This window comes from Arvicola amphibius, chromosome X (genome assembly GCF_903992535.2).
Source record: "Arvicola amphibius chromosome X, mArvAmp1.2, whole genome shotgun sequence".
Lineage (NCBI taxonomy): Eukaryota > Metazoa > Chordata > Mammalia > Rodentia > Cricetidae > Arvicola > Arvicola amphibius.
The window spans coordinates 21,448,633-21,468,628 of record NC_052065.1 but is presented as its reverse complement, the minus strand read 5'-3'; the positions used below and the strand labels follow the sequence as shown (position 1 = coordinate 21,468,628).

General features: G+C 35.7%; 1 protein-coding gene across 3 annotated transcripts in view; it reads right to left on the bottom strand.

Annotated features, from left to right (window-relative positions):
* Positions 1–19,996, bottom strand: part of Wnk3 (WNK lysine deficient protein kinase 3) — a 117,923-nt gene that overhangs the window by 16,920 nt on the left and 81,007 nt on the right. For 2 of the 3 annotated variants that reach the window (XM_038316652.1, XM_038316653.1), the window contains 9 exons: positions 17,875–18,022; positions 16,508–16,624; positions 14,322–14,477; positions 14,190–14,241; positions 12,299–12,436; positions 11,018–11,946; positions 4,814–5,045; positions 4,291–4,421; positions 2,920–3,533 (listed from right to left, as the gene is read on the bottom strand). In XM_038316652.1, the coding sequence (XP_038172580.1) occupies positions 2,920–3,533; positions 4,291–4,421; positions 4,814–5,045; positions 11,018–11,946; positions 12,299–12,436; positions 14,190–14,241; positions 14,322–14,477; positions 16,508–16,624; positions 17,875–18,022 (2,517 nt within the window). The remainder of the gene's footprint in view (positions 1–2,919; positions 3,534–4,290; positions 4,422–4,813; positions 5,046–11,017; positions 11,947–12,298; positions 12,437–14,189; positions 14,242–14,321; positions 14,478–16,507; positions 16,625–17,874; positions 18,023–19,996) is intronic. The other variant, XM_038316654.1, reaches the window with a different exon arrangement.

The window sequence follows — 19,996 nt, the reverse complement described above, 5'->3', positions numbered from 1 at the left end:
ACACAATGGACTCAGCTGATTGTTTTAGTTCCTAGGGGTTCAGCCTTAACTAGGACTGTTCCAGCATGTCCTCAACTTTTTGGTATCAAAAGCCTTGCAAAACTCTAGAAAACTCTGCAAACATTTTCATCCTCTCCTGCAAGGCCAGAGGCAGATGAAACTTTTGGTGGCCTACCAGAGGGACTACTGTGGCTGTGGCTAAAGGGATAGTGCTGTGAAAGATACACTGTGATTGGTCCAAACATTTCTTTGGCTTTATAAGTGGGTCTTGTGCTGGCTTTTCTGGTTTAACATTAGGTCCAATATAAAGCTGCTTCTCCTGGGTGGTCTTGTCTTGCCTACTTTCAGTAGTATAGGCAGGGCTGGTAAACACAAAGAAAACAGCAGAGACAATAGAGGCAATGAGAGTTGAACAGTCTGCAGGCCTAAACTATGAAAGCGGCAATGCAGCTGTCTACTTGACAGCTGAAGAAGAGAGAGTTTGGTTGTCAGCAGGCGGAGCTTCAAAATCAGTAAGGTTCAACTGCTTGACTGGTGAAGAAGAGGTAGCTCAATAGTTTGAGAGAGGGGCCAGGCAGGAACTAAAGGGATGGTGGAAGTTGAAAGGAAAGAGAGTTGTGGGTGAAAAAAGGATTGAAGGCAACAAAAACCCAGAGAAAAGTAACTGCTGGTCCTGGTCATTGGAAGAATTCCAGACAGCTGTCAAAACTTAAGCATGGAGGGTTTCAGACTGGCCATTGCCAGGGCCTGAGGAATCCTGATACCTAGGGCTGCCTATCCATTGTAATGCCAGCTGCTCAAGGACTAAGAATCCCAACTTCCTGGCCTTATGTAAGAACTCTAGCACTTTCAGAGCTAAGTGTCTTGCTACTAGGTCTGCACCAGAGCTGTCAATGGCATGGAACTTGCTATGTAGAACAGGCTAGTCTCAACTTAAAGAGATCCACCTGCCTCTGCACCCCAAGTGCTGGAATTAATGCATGCAATACCACACCTGGTCCTATTTGGGGCTGATTTTTTTTTAAAAAAAGATTTTGTTTTAATTTAATTTATGTGTGTGTTTGTATGAATATATGGCACAAATATGTAGGTTATCAGAACTCCTAGAGGTGACTCACAACTACCTGTAACTGCAACTCTAGGAACTGAAGAACAGGAAGTACTCTTAACTACTGAGTCATCTCTCAAATCCTAGAAAAAAAGACCTATTTTGAGAATCTATGTTTCATAACCAAAATCAAGTACTCATAACCAACATAGGCAGCTATAAAAGCCAACAGTCTTTTCAAAATGATTTAAAAAATTTATTAAATTCTTATAATCAAAAGGCTGAGGCAGTTCAAAGTTTGCAAATTTGAGGCCAGCCTGAGCTAAATGGCAAGACCATATTTCAAACAATAATACTCCATAAAACAGAAATAGAATACTAACATCACAAATATTAAAGCACTTTAAAAATAAGTATTATACTATAAAATATCTGTATACATAAACTACCAAGTACTGAATATATAGAAAAAATGAAATATATGCAATGTAATATCAAACATATATACATGTGTATTTTAGTTAACTTTTAATCTTTTGTTATAGGCTGGGCAGTGGTGGCGCACACCTTTAATCCCAGCACTCAGGAGGCAGAGGCAGGCAGATCTCTGTGAGTTCGAGGCCAGCCTGGTCTACAAGAGCTAGTTCCAGGACAGGCTCCAAAGCTAGAGAAGCCCTGTTTCGAAAAACAAAACAAAACAATTAATCTTTTGCTATAAGAATTATTATTATGTATATAGGTGTATGATATATAGGTTTGTGGTGGTCAGAGGAAAATTTTCAGCAGTTGGGTCTCTTCTTCCACTGTGGATTTGGTGGTTTAAACTCTGCCTGCCAGGCTTGCATGGCACTTTTCAAAGTAGACCATAAATTTTGTAGAGGTGGTAAATTTTTTTTGTTGGTGGTAGTAATTTTGTTATTGTTACGATGGCACATGCCTGTAATTCCAGCCCTTGGGAGGTTCAGGCAACAGGGTCAGGAGTTCAAGATCATTCCCAGTTAAACTTAGCAAGTTTAAGATTAGGCTGATATATGAAACCAAATACCAAACAAAACAACATTTTAAAAAAGCATTCTACATGATAAAACATATTGCTATAGTATCATTAGTAAAACTTTATGACCTCATTCACTAAATAATAAGCTTGATCTTAGAAGGATCTTGTATTTTTCTAAAGATGAACGATTCTCTTTGACTATATAAATTAGCTATCTACTAATAAAAGGTAAGAATAGTTGTATATTCGTATTCCAAGAGTACTAAAGAACAAAGATTGAAAAAAGTATGTATTCATCTTGGCATGTGCCTGTAATACCAGCATGAAGGACGCAGAAACGGGGATTACCACAAGCTTGTGGTCAACACGGATTAGCTCCATAGTATATTACAGGCCAGGCAGAACTGCATAGCGAAATCCTGTCTCAAAAAGCACCCATATGAAAAAAAGAGCTGGAGAGATGGCTCGCAGTTAAGAGTTCTGGATACTCTTCCAGAAGACCTGAGTTCAATTCCCAGCAACCACATAGCAGCTGGCAACTGCTTATTAACTCCAGTCCTAGTGGGATCTCCAACAACCTCTTCTGGTTTCCATGGGCACTGCATACAAAGGCCGCACAAACGAACATGCAGGCAAAACACCCAAACATATAAAACAATTTTAAAACCAAGATAAAATTATTTTATATGCAATAACTTTAGCATTCCATAAACATTTTATGGATAATTATGTACATAAATAAATTTAATAGTTTTTAATCACAGAAGTTTCAATCATTAAAATACCACCAATACCCAATTAGCTACAGAGCAAAGATTAAGTTCTATAAACTCGTAAACAATTGGATTTGTTACAGAAAAGAAAGCATCCTTACTTTTCTCGTAATCTTTGAAGCTCTACTTTCAAGTCCTCGTCCTCAATTTCTGATTCATCATCACTGCTCATTGGGGAAGATGGAGAATAGAAGAGTGAACTCTGTGTTTGAACATAGGCTTGCTCTTTACTGAGTGGTAAATACTGATCACTCTTTGAACCAGATTTTGCCACTGACTTTCCATTACCAGCAAGAGGGGCTGAAAATTCATATGGCTGTTTCCCATGAGTCAATTCCTCTTTTTCTTTATCTAACAGTTCAGACCCAGAATGCACACTAATTCCTGTAGTTGAAGTTTCTTCCAAGTTCTTTTCTGTAGTCACTGAAGACACACTGGTTTCACAAGCTGTGCTGAAAGATAAGAAGATGTCACCTTGTTCAGGCTCTCTTTTATCTTCTTTAAAAGTTTCATAGAGAGTTCGTAACTTTCGTGAAGAATCTGACGCTTTAGGAGTGGGCATGGTAGGTTCCACTTCGATCAACTGAGATACTGCAGTTTCAGCAAAGGCTGCTGCTTGTTCACTGGACTGGACTGCTGTTTTCTTGAATGGAGGTCTGTGTTCTTTTCCAAAAGACATCATTTTCACAGACTTCTGCTGAGGAACTGTAATCACCTGAGACAGAAAAAGGTAAACTTGTCTGGTTCTACTTAATCAAAGGGTAAACCTCATGAAGAAATTCATTGTCAAAACACAGCACAGTCAAGAAGGGCCAACTTGACATATGTAATATTTGGTAATATCAAAACTTATACTGTCATAGTCTTTCAGTTGGGGCCTTTGGATAGAATGGCTTCATGTTACCCAAATAAAATTCCACTATGAAATTTGCTGAGATTCTAAAGGACATTAGATTGAGGCAGGAGAGTCAGCTCAGCAGGCAAGAATATCTACTGTTCCAACAGAGGACCTGAGTTTGGTTTCCATCATTTACGTGGTAGCTTACAATTATCTGTATTTCAGCTCCCAGGGATCTGATACACTCTTCTTGACTCTGTAGGCACCTCACATGGCATGTCACACAGATACATACAAATTAATAAAAATATTAAATCTAAAGAGGAAATTAAATTGATAGAAATGATTATCTATTTCTGTGCTCTTTTGTAACTACTAACATCCTTATAATTTTCAGATTCATCTATAATGATAGCGTTGTAAAGTAAAAAGATATGACCAAGATAAAAATTAGGTATGAGATGATTTACAGTTCAAGTAAGGATGATTTGTAGATCAATTTCAAATGGTTTCACTTTTTTATAGTGTTGGGAATAGAACCTTGGGTGTCACAGATGTTGGGCAAACTCTCCCATGAAGCTCTATCTGTTTTCTTTCATAAAGCAATGATAAAGAGACAACCAAAGACACAAACCTGGAAGCGGCCCCGCTGAAATGATCCACTCATTGCTTTGCATCTACTCAAAGCTCTAGTGTCAGCTGAGAACTCCCGTGGCAGAGGAATGGGATCAGAAGCAATTGCTGATCTTTTATCTTCTGTTTCCACTGTAAGGTTTGTCAAATTATAAGCAGAAAAAAAGAAAAATCATTTTTAAGACTAATTTGTTTACATTACCAAAAATGAAGAAAAGCAGAAAAAGTTTAATCCTTGCTAGATAATTAAAAAGTGTTAATGTATAAGCAACATTGTTTAAGTCCCTAACTCTAAATCAGACATTGCAAGATTTATCCCGATACTTAGTATCTATATGAAATGAATAACTGAAAAACCAAATTAGTTACAAAAGGAAAAAATAAAATGGCCACAACACTAATGGGATATTTAACATATATGAGCTACATGGGAAAAAATGGCAAGATTCAAATATGGACGACAAAAAAAAAGTAGATGAAAAATGATGTTACCTAGTCTATGTCCCTGACTGTAAGCACACTACCTTGACGGACTTTTGATCTCTTGAAAAAGCTGGTTGACTGCCGTAGCCTGTATGCCCAGCTTTTTAATTTTCGAGTCCAGGATTTCCTGCTAATAGGATTTTTGAGACTAGGACAAGTAAAGCTTAGGCCAAAATATCCACCTCCTGTCTGCAGATGAATGGTTCCATCGCTTGACACAGCAGCAGGATAGGCCTCTGGATCCCCTGGAAGTGAAGCATCTGAGGGCATCTCCTAATGGAGACAAAAATCAAAGAAAAACCAAGTGGTAATAATTTAGGTAAGGTAAGTTAAGTTTTGGGGTATAAAAGTTTTCTTATATGGATTAATAATTAACCATAAAACTAAGGACTGTTTCAGTAACAGTGCATACGAGACTGAAACCGAAACTTTGATATTTCTTTGGAAATATTATGTCTTTAGATTAAATAAAAGACACTATTAATTTTCCAGGCCAAAATATTTGTTGTCATTATATCAAATTGAAAACTAAAATTGAAAATAAGTTATTTTTTTTGTTTATTAAGTTATTTTTTATATATGCCAAATGACTAAAAGTACTAGTTTTTTGGTTTATTTGACTCAAGGTATCATGTAATTCAGGCTGTCCTTGAACTCCGGCTCCTAGTGTCTTTACCTCCCAAGGGGTAGGATTTCAGGTGTGCGTACCATGCCTGTTTATAAATGCTATTAAGTGAAATATTAGCTTATTCCCCTATTATTTAAGAGATAATTATGTTTGATATATGATACAATAGAAAAACAACCTATTTAAAGCTGTTTAAGTAATAAAGAAATAGGAAATATGAGGAAAGTTTCTTAGTTTATATGATCTCATAGAAATTTACAAAGAAATGAAAAATTACTGTGAATTCATGCTCTAAGAATTTTAAATATCAGATCATGTTTACTATAAAACCATCATCTTCTTGTCCTCCTACTCTCCCCCAAACATCCATGATTGCTTGTTGTGTCTAAATGAGTGCTTCATACAAAAACTTAGTGCATAGAACCATAGATCCTTTGGGATGTAAAAATAATCACTAACGCTCAGCGGTGGTGGCACAAGCCTTTAATCCCTGAACTGGGAGGCAGAGGCTGGCAGATTTCTGTGAGTTCTAGGTCAGCCTGATCTACAGAGTTCCAGGATAGCCAGGGCTGACACAGAGAAACCCTGTCAAGAAAAAGAAAAAGAAAAAAAGTGGTCACTAATAACAGAGTATTAAAAGTGAATATAAAAAGTATATAGGGAGGGATGTAGCATTAATCTAAAGGAAGACAGCCTTCCTACATGACAATAAGCACTATTAATACTTAAATTAGAAGTTATCAAAAGGGAAAGAAAATTTTGGACTAGAGATGTCCAGTTTATAGAGGGGGGCTTGCCTAGCAAGCACAGTGCCCCAGGTTTGATTACCAGAACCACACAAGGCATTCATGTACATATACATCTGTAATCATAGCACTCAAAAGGTAGAGGTAGATCATTCGTAGTTATGTAGTAAGTAGGAGGCCAGCCTAGGATACATGAGAGGTTACCTCAAAAAAAGGTAAAATTTTGAACAATCAGTAAGCAAGTATCTGAAGTCCTATATTGGGTTAGCAATATTATTTAAACTAGGAGAGAAAAAAATTATAAAAATACTATATTTCAAAAGTGCTACACTGATACCACTGAAATTATAAATGCGATATGTATTTATCATTTATAATAAGCACTCATTTAGACACAAATTATAAATATGTAGTGAATAGAACAAGATGGCATATTTACTACAAATTTTAGTTTCCCTTGTAAAGTGAAATACTCAGACAAAACAAAAGCAACAATAAAACTCCAGATCTAGACATAAGAATTTATGAAAGAAAGAAGAAAGGAAGACTGTACTATATGTATGAACTGTCTCAAAAAGACTACATACTCAAGTGCTAGATATGAGCAGGAACAAAGAAATCTGGTCAACAAAAAGGATGCTTACAAAATTCCACCCAATCTTTCTCCCATCTGTCTTTTCACTGTATTATATTTTAAAACATCTTTGTACTTAACTGGCCTTCTTTTGATTCCTTGAACAAATATCTACCTGCAAATGTCACTACTATATATTATATATGTCTTTCCCTGATCACTAAAAATGGATAATCTAATTTATCATAACCCTTAAATTATGTTATTGAAAGACTGTTAAATATTAGAATGTGACGTTCATAAAAAGAGGTTTTGACTTACTGTTCAATAGACAATTTGAATGGAAAATTATACTGGTTGTGGTAAAAAAAGAAAGAACAGTCATTCCCTTCTCTCTACACCAAGCAAAAAACACCAGAACACCTACTCCCATAATAAGAATACAAAGAAGAAATATTTTGGCCAAGAGAAAAGTCAGTGAGGGGCAAAGACAATATCTAACAGTCTAGTTGCCTTTATAGACTAGCTACAGCAGTTACCCTCCAGGAAGCTTTAAAAACAAGTTAAAATGTACAGCACAAAAAGTTTGTTTGATGTTTTTCTCACAATTAAAGATACAGTAATTAGATAATAGCACGTATGTACAGATGGACACAGAATCTTATGGGAGAAATTGAAAAAAATAAACACAGAACTAAGAATTAACAAAACTTAAAGAACACTAACACTGAAAGAAAATACTAAACTCTGTGCTAGAAAGAGGACTCAGTGGTTAAGGGCAACCAGCTATGGTTCCCAGAACCTATGTAGTGGCTGACAGCTATCTGTAACTCTAGTTTTAGGGGATCAAGCTCCTCTTCTGACTGCTGTGGGCTCCTGCACACACATGGCTCATATACATACACATCGGGCATACATATATAAACATAAAATTAAATATAAATATTTAAAAAACAAAGAATGGATTACAGCTATTAGAAACCCAAATATGCAATCCTTGATGCAAAATGACTAAATAGGACAATATAATCATCTTAAAAATGGAGAAATTATCTCATTACAAAGGGGAGGGCTGGGCAGTGGTGGCGCACGCCTTTAATCCCAGCACTCTGGAGGCAGAGGCAGGCGGATCTCTGAGTTCGAGGCCAGCCTGGTCTACAAGAGCTAGTTCCAGGACAGGCTCTAGAAACTACAGGGAAACCCTGTCTCGAAAAAACAACAACAACAAAAAAAGCAAAGGGAAAAAGAGAGGAAAGCATGACATGAAAAGTTAACAGATGAGAAAAATAAGAAATGAACAAATAAAATTATCTTCATTCACACATGACAAAATTTTATACATAGAAAACCCAAAGCCGGGCATGGTGGTGCACACTTTTAATTCCAGCACTCAGGAAACATAGGCAGGTGGATATCTGTGAGTTTTTGGCCAGCCTGGTCTACATAATGAGATCCTGTCTCAAAGGAAAAAAAGTTCAGGGATAGGGAGATGGCTCAGTGGATGAATTTAGCAATTGCTATGAAAGCATGAGGAAATGAGTTCAGATCCTCTGAGAAAAATGTCTAGCTACACCAGTCCATCAGTGATCCTGCCACAACAAAATATGGTGAAGAGAGATTAAGGACATCTACTGTCAACCTCTGGCCTCCATGTGCACTCACACATGCACATATGCACATATACATGCAAATACATCCATAAAAAAGAGAAAAATAAAATCCAAAAGAACCTACCAAAAGCTATTAGGCCAATAAATAAACTCAGAAAAGTTCAAGTACACAATCTTAACATATGAAAGTCAGTTATTGTTTGGATGAGTGGCTCACATCTATAATCCAAGCACTATAAAGGTTAAGATACAAAGAGATTGAGATAGGAAGATTACTATGAGTTTGAAGCCAAGCTAGCCTGGACTGCAGAGTGGATGCCTTGAATCAAAAACAAAAACGAAAACAAAAACCAGTCAGTTGCATTTCTATATGCTAAACAATGAAGAATCCAAAGAGGAATTTGCTATATGCTAAATGTCCTCATCAAAATAATGTTAAAACTTAATCCCCATTGTGAGGCTTTGAGAGGCAGAAACAGGCAGAACCTTTAAGAGGTAGCAGAGTTATAAGGGGTCCATTCTGTTGAATGGCAAGGTAATGGGTTCCATAGCAGCTTCAAGCTACATAGTGAAACACAGTCTTAAAAAGAAAAAACACAAAATTACTAAATCAAGAGAGGAACAAATACATGTATTATTTACAAGTTATTAATGATAATGACCAAAGAAACTACAATAAGAAACTTGCTTAGGAAATGTTAAGTTGTTTAGATTTTACTATTTGTCTGAAATTCTTTTGTGCTTATATTAATTCTATAACTTAAACTACTTTACAAAAATTTGAAAAATGCAAAACAGCATATATACACAAAGGAATATATGTATATAAATATTACATGCATTTATGTTTATAAAAGGCATAATACATATGCAGAATTATGTTGGTATAAATATTTATACATTAATTAAAATCATATCTGGAAATGCCAACAGTTATGTTTACAGATTTGGGATGTGATAGATTTTATTTTGCACACAAGTATATATTATTTGGATAGCAATGATGACAAAAATTACAGTGGTAATCATTTACAAAGATATTCATGACATGGTAAAATGAAAAATTTCAGTTCGCTGACACAGTAATTATGTGCTTTTAGCACAATATTATTTTGAAGAACATATGTGATATGCATGCAAATAGATCTATGTAGGCTTAAGAAAAGTCAAGAAGGACAAGCAGCAAAATTACTAATGATTGCCTCTGTGACTGAACAGGTAGAAAAGGGAAATAGGGCTAGGGGTATGGCTCAGTGGTATAGCACTTGCATGGTATGTATTTGATCCCTGAACTTAATAGCCAATACTGAAAAAATTTAAAAAAAGACATGAAAAGAATAAAAATGGGGATATTAAAGTTCCTATATTATATAGGTGGGCAATCTCAACAAAAATCTAAAATCCAAAATCTGAAACTTTCTGAGTACCAACATGATCCTGCTAGTAGTGGAAAATTCCACATCTGACAAACCTCATTTAATGAGTTGCAATTAAAATAAAAGTGCATTAATAAACTATATAAAATTGTCTACAGTCTCTGTATATAAATATATAAGAAACAAAAATGAATTCTGTATTTAGATTTGGGTACCAGCCCCAAGATACTCCATCTGGTATTTACAAGTATTCTAAAATTCAGGGAATCGAAAATCTGGAAAACTTGTAATCTTTCCATCTCAATTTTTCTGGGGAAAACTCTTTTTCTTCCTGCTCCTTCTCCTGTTTTTCTAAATTTATTTTTATTTTTCTAATTGAACTTATAAATACTTTCATACATGTTACTAATGAATTCTGATTATTCCACCCCACTTACTCATTTCTCTCCCATCCCTATCAACTCCTCTCCTCCCAACAAGTTCCTTTGCCGTATTCATGTCTTTACATTTATTTTGTGATCCACTGAGTTTAACCAGGACCATCTGTGTGACTGTATGTTTGGGACTTTTCACTGGAGCCTGGTGGGTTCACCATGATTACACAACTTAAGACAATGACTGTCCTCTCTTCTACAATTTATCAGTAACTTATAGTTCAGCAGGGAATGGCCAGGATCTATGAGCTCTGCTTATATTCTATTTGTTCTTTTGCAACAAGGTGTCATGTAGTCAAGGCTTGCCTCAAACTTAGTATTAACTGAAGATGATTTTGAACTTCTGATCCTACCACCTCCACCTTCTTGGTGCTAAGATTATGGTATGGGTTACCATGCTTAATTAAATGTTGTACTGTTTAAGGTACTGGGGCAAGCACTCTATCACCGATCTATATTTCTAGTCCTTTTAGAGGTTGAGAAAAAAAGTTGTGGGATTATGGATGATTTTTGCTTTTAAAAAATAAGTTAAACTCATCAAAATATCAAATTAATACTATAAAATTGTTATAAGGGAATGGAGAACAGTTTTCTCTTTGTAAATTTTTGTTTTGTTTTTAAAGTTTCCTCTCAAACTAAAATCAAAAAGTATATTACTCTTATCCTCAAAATAATCTAAAATTATACACAGTGTTTGCAAATTTCAAGCCAACTCACCAGAAGGCTTTCTTAAATAAACTCAAGGCAAATCTGCCACTTCTAAGAAGATTTGAGTAGCTCCAGCCTAAGCCACAATCTTAAACTTTGGAACATTTTAGGAGAGAGGGCATTTCTTTAAATTCCATAAGCAAAGAATAAGAATTAGAAAAATACTCACATGTAAACATAACTCGCTGGGCACAGAAGTTATCACATTCAAGTCTCTTTTGAACACTGATATATTAGCAGGCTGACTTGCAGCTGCATTGGACGGAATCTTAGAGCCTGTCTGTTGGAAATTTGGAGATTGTGTGGGACTATCTTGAATCCCACAGTGACTGACAGCTATGATTTCTGGCATTGAATAGGATAGTATATCTTCAGCAGAGGAAGAAAATGGAGAGTCTATGCTTTGAGTATCCTTCTGACTCTCAGGATAAATGCTAGAAATGCTGTGCTCCTGATAGAGCAGGTTTCTTAATTTTTCATCCAGCGTTTTAATTCGGTTGTCTGCAAACTCCATTTTTGGAGGTCGTTCCCCATCTGATTCCAGGACAGTAGCAGGAAGATGTGTAGCTGGTTCAAAGCCAGGAGTCTGAGTGGCAAGGACTGCCTTAGGAGAACTTGTTTCAGTGTTCACTGTGGTTTCTACTTCTTGGGAAATGAACTCTCTATCTATAGTTGGTTGAGGCTTTTGATCAGAAGATACAAATGCTGAAGTTAGAACAACATTATCACCAATCTGAACCGATTCACCAGGATGGGCCATAAGCACATCAGCCAGAACAGCAGCTTGCTGACATGGATGGGTAGGTATGAACATGCCTGCTTGGCTGGTGAGTGCCTCACATTCAACTGAAACTGGACATACCAAAGTAGCAGAATCATTGGAATGATCAGTAGCTGGTGCCCTTATCTGTCTGTCATCTTCCACTTCATAGAGAATAGTTGGCTGCTCAGTTTCTCCACTAGCACATTCAGAAATATTACCATCAACCACATCCTTGTGTTCTGATTTAGAGGTGAAAATTACATGCTGGCCTGGATTATTCTCTATAGTGAACAATGTGTCCTGTGATATTTCCTGATTACTTGTATTTCTTGAACCTGGGACAAAACAAAAGAATAGCTAAGTTTTGATGAATAAAAAGTACAAACACAAAACTCAAAAGGGACAAGAAAAGCAAGGGACAAATTAGGACCTATTTAAAAGTACATTTGTAATGAGACCTAAAACATCACAGAATTCAACAGTCAAGAAGAAATGACTTCTTGGGTTTTTTTTTTCCACAAAAACTGAATAAAATGGCCTGTTATATAGCAATATTAATGTCTTCTAAAATGCTCATGAAAACTGTCATAATCATAAAATACTCCTGAAAACAAATTAATGATACAGTCTGTAATTTGTAATCATATCATTCAAGTCCATAGAAATCTAGCAGACAATAAAGCTTACTAGGAAATGGATGTAACCCAGGAACTGTAGCCACAGAAGGCTGAAGAGAAGGAGGAGACTGTGCCTCACGATGTTTTATAGTTTGGTTGATACAAAACCGCCACCGACCAACTGGGGATGACTGAGGAACTGATTCATCTGGAGAAAGAAGTATTAACAAATTATACACGAAGGAAATGTCAGTGTGTTCATATTAAATAAAGAAATCGCCGGGCGGTGGTGGCGCACGCCTTTAATCCCAGCACTCGGGAGGCAGAGGCAGGCGGATCTCTGAGTTCGAGGCCAGCCTGGTCTACAAGAGCTAGCTCCAGGACAGGCTCTAGAAACTACAGGGAAACCCTGTCTCGAAAAACCAAAAAAAAAAAAAAAGAAAGAAATCAAGTTAAAAATTAGCTTGTGTTGCATTTCCACTTTCAACAGTACAAAAGGATAATTATAAGCCGTAAGAGTAACATCCCAACCTTGACAAACAGTCTACAGAACTAAATATAAGATATATATATATTAGTAGTAACCAGAAGCAAAGCACTGCATTTAAATAACTGGGTCATAGTTTCTCCATTCAAATCTACAGTTGTTGTTCTGCAACCTGATTATGGTTGTGCCTAAGTGATATCATGATGGAGGAGAGTTATCTGTCTATGTTACTTTCATTGGTTAATTAATAAAGAAAACTGCCTTGGCCCTTTAAGAGATGGAAAATTAGGTAGGTGGAGTAGAAAGAACAGAATTCTGGGAAAGAGAGGGGAGACGCTTCAGGCAGTCACCATGATTCTCCTCTCTCTGAGATGGACGCAGGTTAAGATCTCTCCTGGTAAGCCACACCTCGTGGTGCTACACGGATTAATAAATATGGGTTAAAGGAAGATGTGAGAATTAACCAATAAGAGGCTACAGATAATGGGCCAGGCAGTATTTAAAAGAATACAGTTTCTGTGTAATTATTTCGGGTGTAAAGCTAGCCAGCGGCCGGGTGGCGGGACGCAGCCCCGCCGCTTCCTTCTACAATATCATGGTGGTATACAAGCATTAAAATTTAGAGAACTATACACCAGAAAAAAAGAAGTAAATCTAGCTTATGACAATATAAAAGTAAAGTAAGACAAATCCCTACATCTGTAACTTTCTCAAGAAATTTTCTTTGGAACTTTTCCTTACGTTGTCAGTCAGACACTTGCTCAGATTTCTGCTAACCAACAAAGTAAGATACAGATGTACTCTGGCATCCTAATACAGTTTAACTAAATTTCAGGATAATGGTATCTGCTTCCATTATTCCCACACCACCTTTTGTTTCTTCATGTTGGTAAATTCCTTCAGATGTCTTCATGATGCTATGGTTCATCTCCCCCTCCCAGACACTCTTAATATACCCATGACCAGGGCTAAGAAGAATGAAGAGATAAAGTTGTCAGAAAAGAAAACAGAAGAACCCCAATTTTAGTTTCTGGAAGTTTATCTGGTGTCTGATTTACAAAGTTATCAGTGACCAGAGCTGGTAGAAGTATTATCATCAGTGAAATAGTCAAGTTCTGAATGACTATTAAAATATGAGGCAAACTTAGAACACAGATTTTAGTTAAGATACTTTTGTCCATCTCATGTCAAAGTAAACAAATTAGCAGTTAAGATTCAAATAAGCTGTCAAAGTCTTCAGCATTGTGACTTCATTTTCTGGTAACATACCATGTAACAACTCAGAAGTAAATTACTCAGATAAAGAATCAATAATTTTTTAAAATTTAGGGGCTATAAATTCCTTTCAAGTGTGGAAAAACAATTTATCATCAAATTAATTTATTGGTTAATATCTTTATCTTTGAAAGTATATCAAGACACCAAAACGCCTTTTTGCAAAAGCCAAATGGTAAATTTTATTAAATATACTTACTGCTGGTTTGAGTGGATGCAGAATTTATCAGTACTTGTTCAGATGATCCTGTCTAAAATAAAAATGAACAGGTAAATGATGATATTCCTGACAAAGTCCCCAAATGGCCTTCTTACTGAAAAGTGCTCTTACTTGGTTACTAATGGATTCCAAGGCAACAGAGTCAACACCAATAGATTTTTCTGCAGCTGAGTGGACATGAAGGATTTCCTGGGCTTGACCTACAATAGCCCTCAATTCTTCTACAAATTTTTCTTTCTCATTTTCCAGCACAAAGTTATCTTCAACCTGCCATCAAGTAAAAGCCAATGTATTTATGAGAATATATTCATTTTCTTCAAAATTATAGTATTTTAATGGTAAATTCCAAAGGAACACAACAATGTGCCACAAAAATAATTAAGACCAGTTATAAAAAGTTTCATAATGCATTCAATTATTCTGAGATCACTGATATTTGTCAGAAAAAGTCACTATACTTTGAAATATCTTGAATTTATAAATTGGCTGCAATTTCAACTGAACAATGTGCAGAGAATGTGAGACCTTGAAACACTAAGTCCTAAAAAGATATCTTCATCAAGTCCCTTTCATCAGGGCTCAGGAAGCAGAAAGATAAGACCCATAAGGGATGGATGACACCAAGGAAACAGTGTCTTACAGACAACAGGACTGACACACATAAGAACTAACAGAGATGGTGGCAGCATGCACAGGGCATGCACAGTTCCAAGACAGATGGTGTCGCAGCACTGAGGGGGGAAGTGGACACAAGCCCATATGACAACCAAGAAGCTATTTCCAATTGACATCCACTTACAAAGGAAAGATTAGTTTTCTCCAACAGTCTCACTGGGTATATCAACCACACTTAAGGGTAGGACCCACACCTAGTAGTAGATAGGCAACAAAAAAACCCAATAATATTTTATTTTTGTCCCACACATTGCTTTATTTGGGCATTTTTTGTTTTGTTCTGTTTGGAAGACAGGCTCTTTTGACATAATCATGGCTGTCCTAGAATTCATTATGAAGATCAGGCTAACCTCAAACTCACAGCTATCAGCCTGCTTCTGCCTTCAAATGCTGGGATTAAAGACATAAAAGAAAAGCACTATTCTAAACCTAATTATTCAAATCTATTAAAAAAGTAAATGTGGGTCAGGGTATATGACTCAGTTGGTAAAGTGCCTTATGTGTAAGAATGGGAACTTGAGTTTGATTCTCTAGTATCCATAAAAAAGTCAGGATTGGGGGGCTGGTGAGATGGCTCAACAGTTAAGAGCACCGACTGCTCTTCCAGAAGTCCTGAGTTCAATTCCCAGCAACCACATGGTGGCTCACAGCCATCTGTACTGAGGTCTGGTGCCCCCTTCTGGTGTGCAGGTGTACATGGAAGTAATGTTGTATACCTAATAAATAAATTAAATAAATAAATCTTATTAAAAAAAGAGAAAAAAAAGTCAGGACTGGTAGTGTGCATCTGTAATCCCTGTGCCGAGGACAGGTTTAGGGGTGATGGAGACAGGAAGATTTCTAAAACTCACTGGTTAGCAAGTCTAGCTGAATTAATGAGCTCCAGAGTCAGTAAAACACAAAATGAACACAATAATGTTTTACACCTTTTTTGCCTCACATTTCTGAGTAGGTATGGGTGAATGTACCCAAAAACATACTTGCACATATATGATATTCATAAACACTACACTCACACTTATCATAAATAAATAAAGTGGACAGCAGTTAAGGTCACCCAATGTCCTCTGTACTTATGTACATACCCATACAAACATATACATATACCACACACAACAATGCACTCACACATTAAAAAATAAAACTAAATGTACCGAAAAACATAATTTGAATACTTTTGTGCAGAATGTTAGATACATTAAAATTATCTAGGTGGCCTGATTCTGATTTAATCAGGGGCCTATGCAATGAGATTATCATTTAAAGCTTATAATATTATTTAAACATATAACCAGAGATTAAAACACAGTGACCTAAAAACCAACAAAACAAAAAATCCACAAAACCTCATATTTCCTCAGATAACTACAGTAAAACCAGAGGAAATTCAGTAATTTATCTCTGATAATCACTTTTCTCTGTGCAAATTAGAAAAAAACTACAAAAAAATTTAAAAAAATAAAATAAAAAAGAGAAAAGAAAAAAAACTATACACATTCTATCATGAGATGGGTGTAAATGAATGAGTGGAGAGAAAACAGAGGGAAAACCAAGTGGGGTGAGAAAAAGGAGAGAGAATAATTCCACTAAGGGGAAAAATAGTACTGTCTTACTATACTGACCATATAGTCTGCAATATCTTCAGGTGCATCACCATCGACATCGAACTTGAAAGTGACCATCTTGTTGTTGTGTGTTTCTAGTTGACACTCCACCATGTTGTCTCCAGAGACTGATACCTAAGTACACACATTTAACCAGTTTAAGAAAAGCTGTCTTAGCTGGGGATGGAACACAGTTGGAAGAGTCCTTGCCTAGCATGCACAAAGCCCTGAGTTCCATCCCTAGCACCACATAAACCAATCATGGTAGTACCACATCTGTAATCTCAGTACTTAGGAAGTGAAAGCAGGATTAGAAATTCAAAATTATCCTTGACTATATAGTAAGTTTGAAGTAAGCCTAAACTATTATCAGACTCTGTCTAAAAACAATAAACATGAAAATAAAATCAAAACATTTCACAGGCAGTGGTGATGCATGCCTTTAATCCCAGCACTTGGGAGGCAAAGACAGGTGGATCTCTGTGACTTCGAGGTCAGCCTGGTCTACAGAGCAAGTTCCAGGACAGGCCCCAAAGATACAGAGAAATCCTGTTTTAAAAATCCCACCAAAACAAAACAAAACAAAAAACAGGAAAAAAACAAAAAAAAAATATTTTATAAGGAGTAACTAGATAAGCTCACATACAACATATTCAGCAACCTAAAGGAAGAATATGAAAAAGGATGATTAAATTATATCTCTGTATAAGGGACTATATATTGCAGACATTTAAAATATATTATTCAAATTATTTTCTGGCATCTGAAACGTACATAATAGATTGAGCTTTCAAAAAGAAGTGATATAAAACTGTATGTAAGTTTTACAATCCTATTGAAACATAATATCATATTGGTTAGAGATACAGGCTTTAAATTCTGATCTGGCTGCAGATCTGACTCCAGAATTTCGTAGTTGAATGATTTTATGCAAATTACTTCTCTGGTGTGAGCATCTATATTTGTGAAGATGGGTATAATATTTATCATATAAGGCTTCTGGAGGGTCATGATAATACTAAGTACATAATATCTGGGACACCTACCACATAATAATTCAATATATTTTTGCTAATATTAATGTCTCTGCTAATTACTCAAACTATTACAATGTTAAAATGTAAAACACTGCACATACACAGAAAAAAGACGAAAACAAACTAAAAATATAGAAGGAATAAGCTCTGATTCATGGTTATATGGATTTTAAGTTCTTCCTTTTATTTAACCTACAATTTCTAAGTTTAATAACTACAATGTAATGCTCTCATCAGAAATTTTGAATGGAATTTACAGAAGGTTTCACAATATTCTGCATTTACTTCACTGCATTTACAGCACTGTTCCTCCCTGGGTCTCCAAGACTCTAAAGTATACACACTGACCTGAAGGACAATAAGCTGAAATTTAGTCCCCTTCTCTGGTCGGGGACAGGAGGCTCTTCTCTGTTTGATCCGATCCTGTTTGCCATTTCCATTTGGGTTATCAGAGTTATTAGTGTTTTCTTTCATAGCTGTCACATCTTGATTCAAGCTAGTGATTTAAAAAAAAGTAACTCATTCCAATAATGATCATAAAAATCTAAAGAAAATTTAAGATTATAAAATTATACATTTAAGGAAAATCAACCAATGTAATGTCTTTATAAGTTATGATTGTATAACTCTGTGAATATACATAAAACCACTGAATTATACAAGTTAAACAGGTGAATTGTATGATAAATTGAGTGCTTTTCTTAAACATTTATTTATTTTTATTTTATGTGTGTGGGTGGTAAGCCTGGATGTATATCTGTACACCACATGCACACAGTGCCTACAGAGGCTAGAAGAGGGTATCTGATCCTCTGGAACTATTGTTAGCCACCAAAAAGGTGCTGGCAATTGAAAGAGCAGCCACTACTCTTAACTGCTGAACCATCTCTCCAGTCCCACAAATTATATTTCAATAAAGCTGTTTTTGAAAGTTACAAAAAATGAGATAGCATATATACTTGTTACACATTTTAATCAAAGGAATAAGAACAAAAGAAAGACAATGGTAGTCATAGGCCACTATAAAACCTTTCATTAAGGGGTGTTCCTTTTTTATAATTTAGGAGATACACTTGATTAATTTTTTTCTCACTTGTTTAGATATTTTATTAGTATATTCAAATAACGCTTCTAAATTTTTCTTGTTTGTTTAGAGATTACTTTATTAATGTATTCAAATAAAGCTTCTAAAATGAATACACACATTCTCACTCCAAAAAAGGGATAGACCTCAACAAAGAATAAGCAAACTAAGTGTAGGAGATAGGAATAATGCAGGGGGTAAAACAATCAATGAAAATGAATGATATAAAAGTGGTTCAACATGATTAACTGTGATTATAGCTATTTTATAAATTCAAATCAGAAAAAAAGTATAAAAGACAGTACTAATGAAGTCATGAATTTTAGAAGAGAAACTACAACCACTAACCTATCATAATCATTCACAGCAATCATAAACAGTTGTCCCTATACCCACAGGTAAGTATAGTCTTCACTCCTCATCAACAGAGCTTACTATAGAAAACCACAACCAATTAAATAAAAAGTTATGGAGCCCAATCCCAACTGATATATCTATAGAACACTCTGACACCTAAGGCCCAAGGAACATTGTAGAATAGGGGAAGAAAAGATTACAAGAGCCAGAGGATCAGGGAGTTTGCAGTGAGATTGTGTCTCCCAGTAATGTCAGAAGCTACACACATACAGTCTACCAATATGACTGCCTAAACATGAACTGAACAATAGATATGCCAAGATGGACTGAGGTGGGGGGAAGTGGGGGACAACGAATGCTAAGAACGCCTCAACCCCAGTTAAAGAACTAAAGGTATCTAACAAATGTAGAGAGTGGGAAAAACAGTCTTCAGAGAAGAGCAAGCACATCAATTGAATATTTAATACCAAATGAAAACATACATACACGTAACATTATATAGTCTGAGCAGGTTGCATTTAGAAATATATATGTATATACACATATATAAATACATGTAATAACAAGTTTTTTTAAAAAAGGTCACAATGGAGCTGGAGAAATGGCTCAGCGGTTAAAAGCACTGACTGTTCTTCCAGAGGTCCTGAGTTCAATTCCCAGCAACGACATGGTGGCTTACTACCATCTATAGTGAGATGCATACCTCTTCTGGGGTGCAGGTATTCATGCAGGCAGAACACTTTACATAATAAATAAATAAATCTTTAAAAAATAACAAAAATAAAAAAGGTCATAGACTTGAAAGAGGACATGGAGGGGTATATGGGAGGTTTTGGATGGAGGAAAGAAGGGAGAAATCATATAATTATATTCTAATCTCAAAAATAAAAAAAGAATGGAAAATATGAAAGGGCAAGCTTTTGTGATCAAATAAAATACATTTTAGCTTTTTCTTCAATAATTTGAAGTGAATTACTAAATATAAAAATTTCTAATGATACATTTGAAATTAGTAAGTACCAATAGACC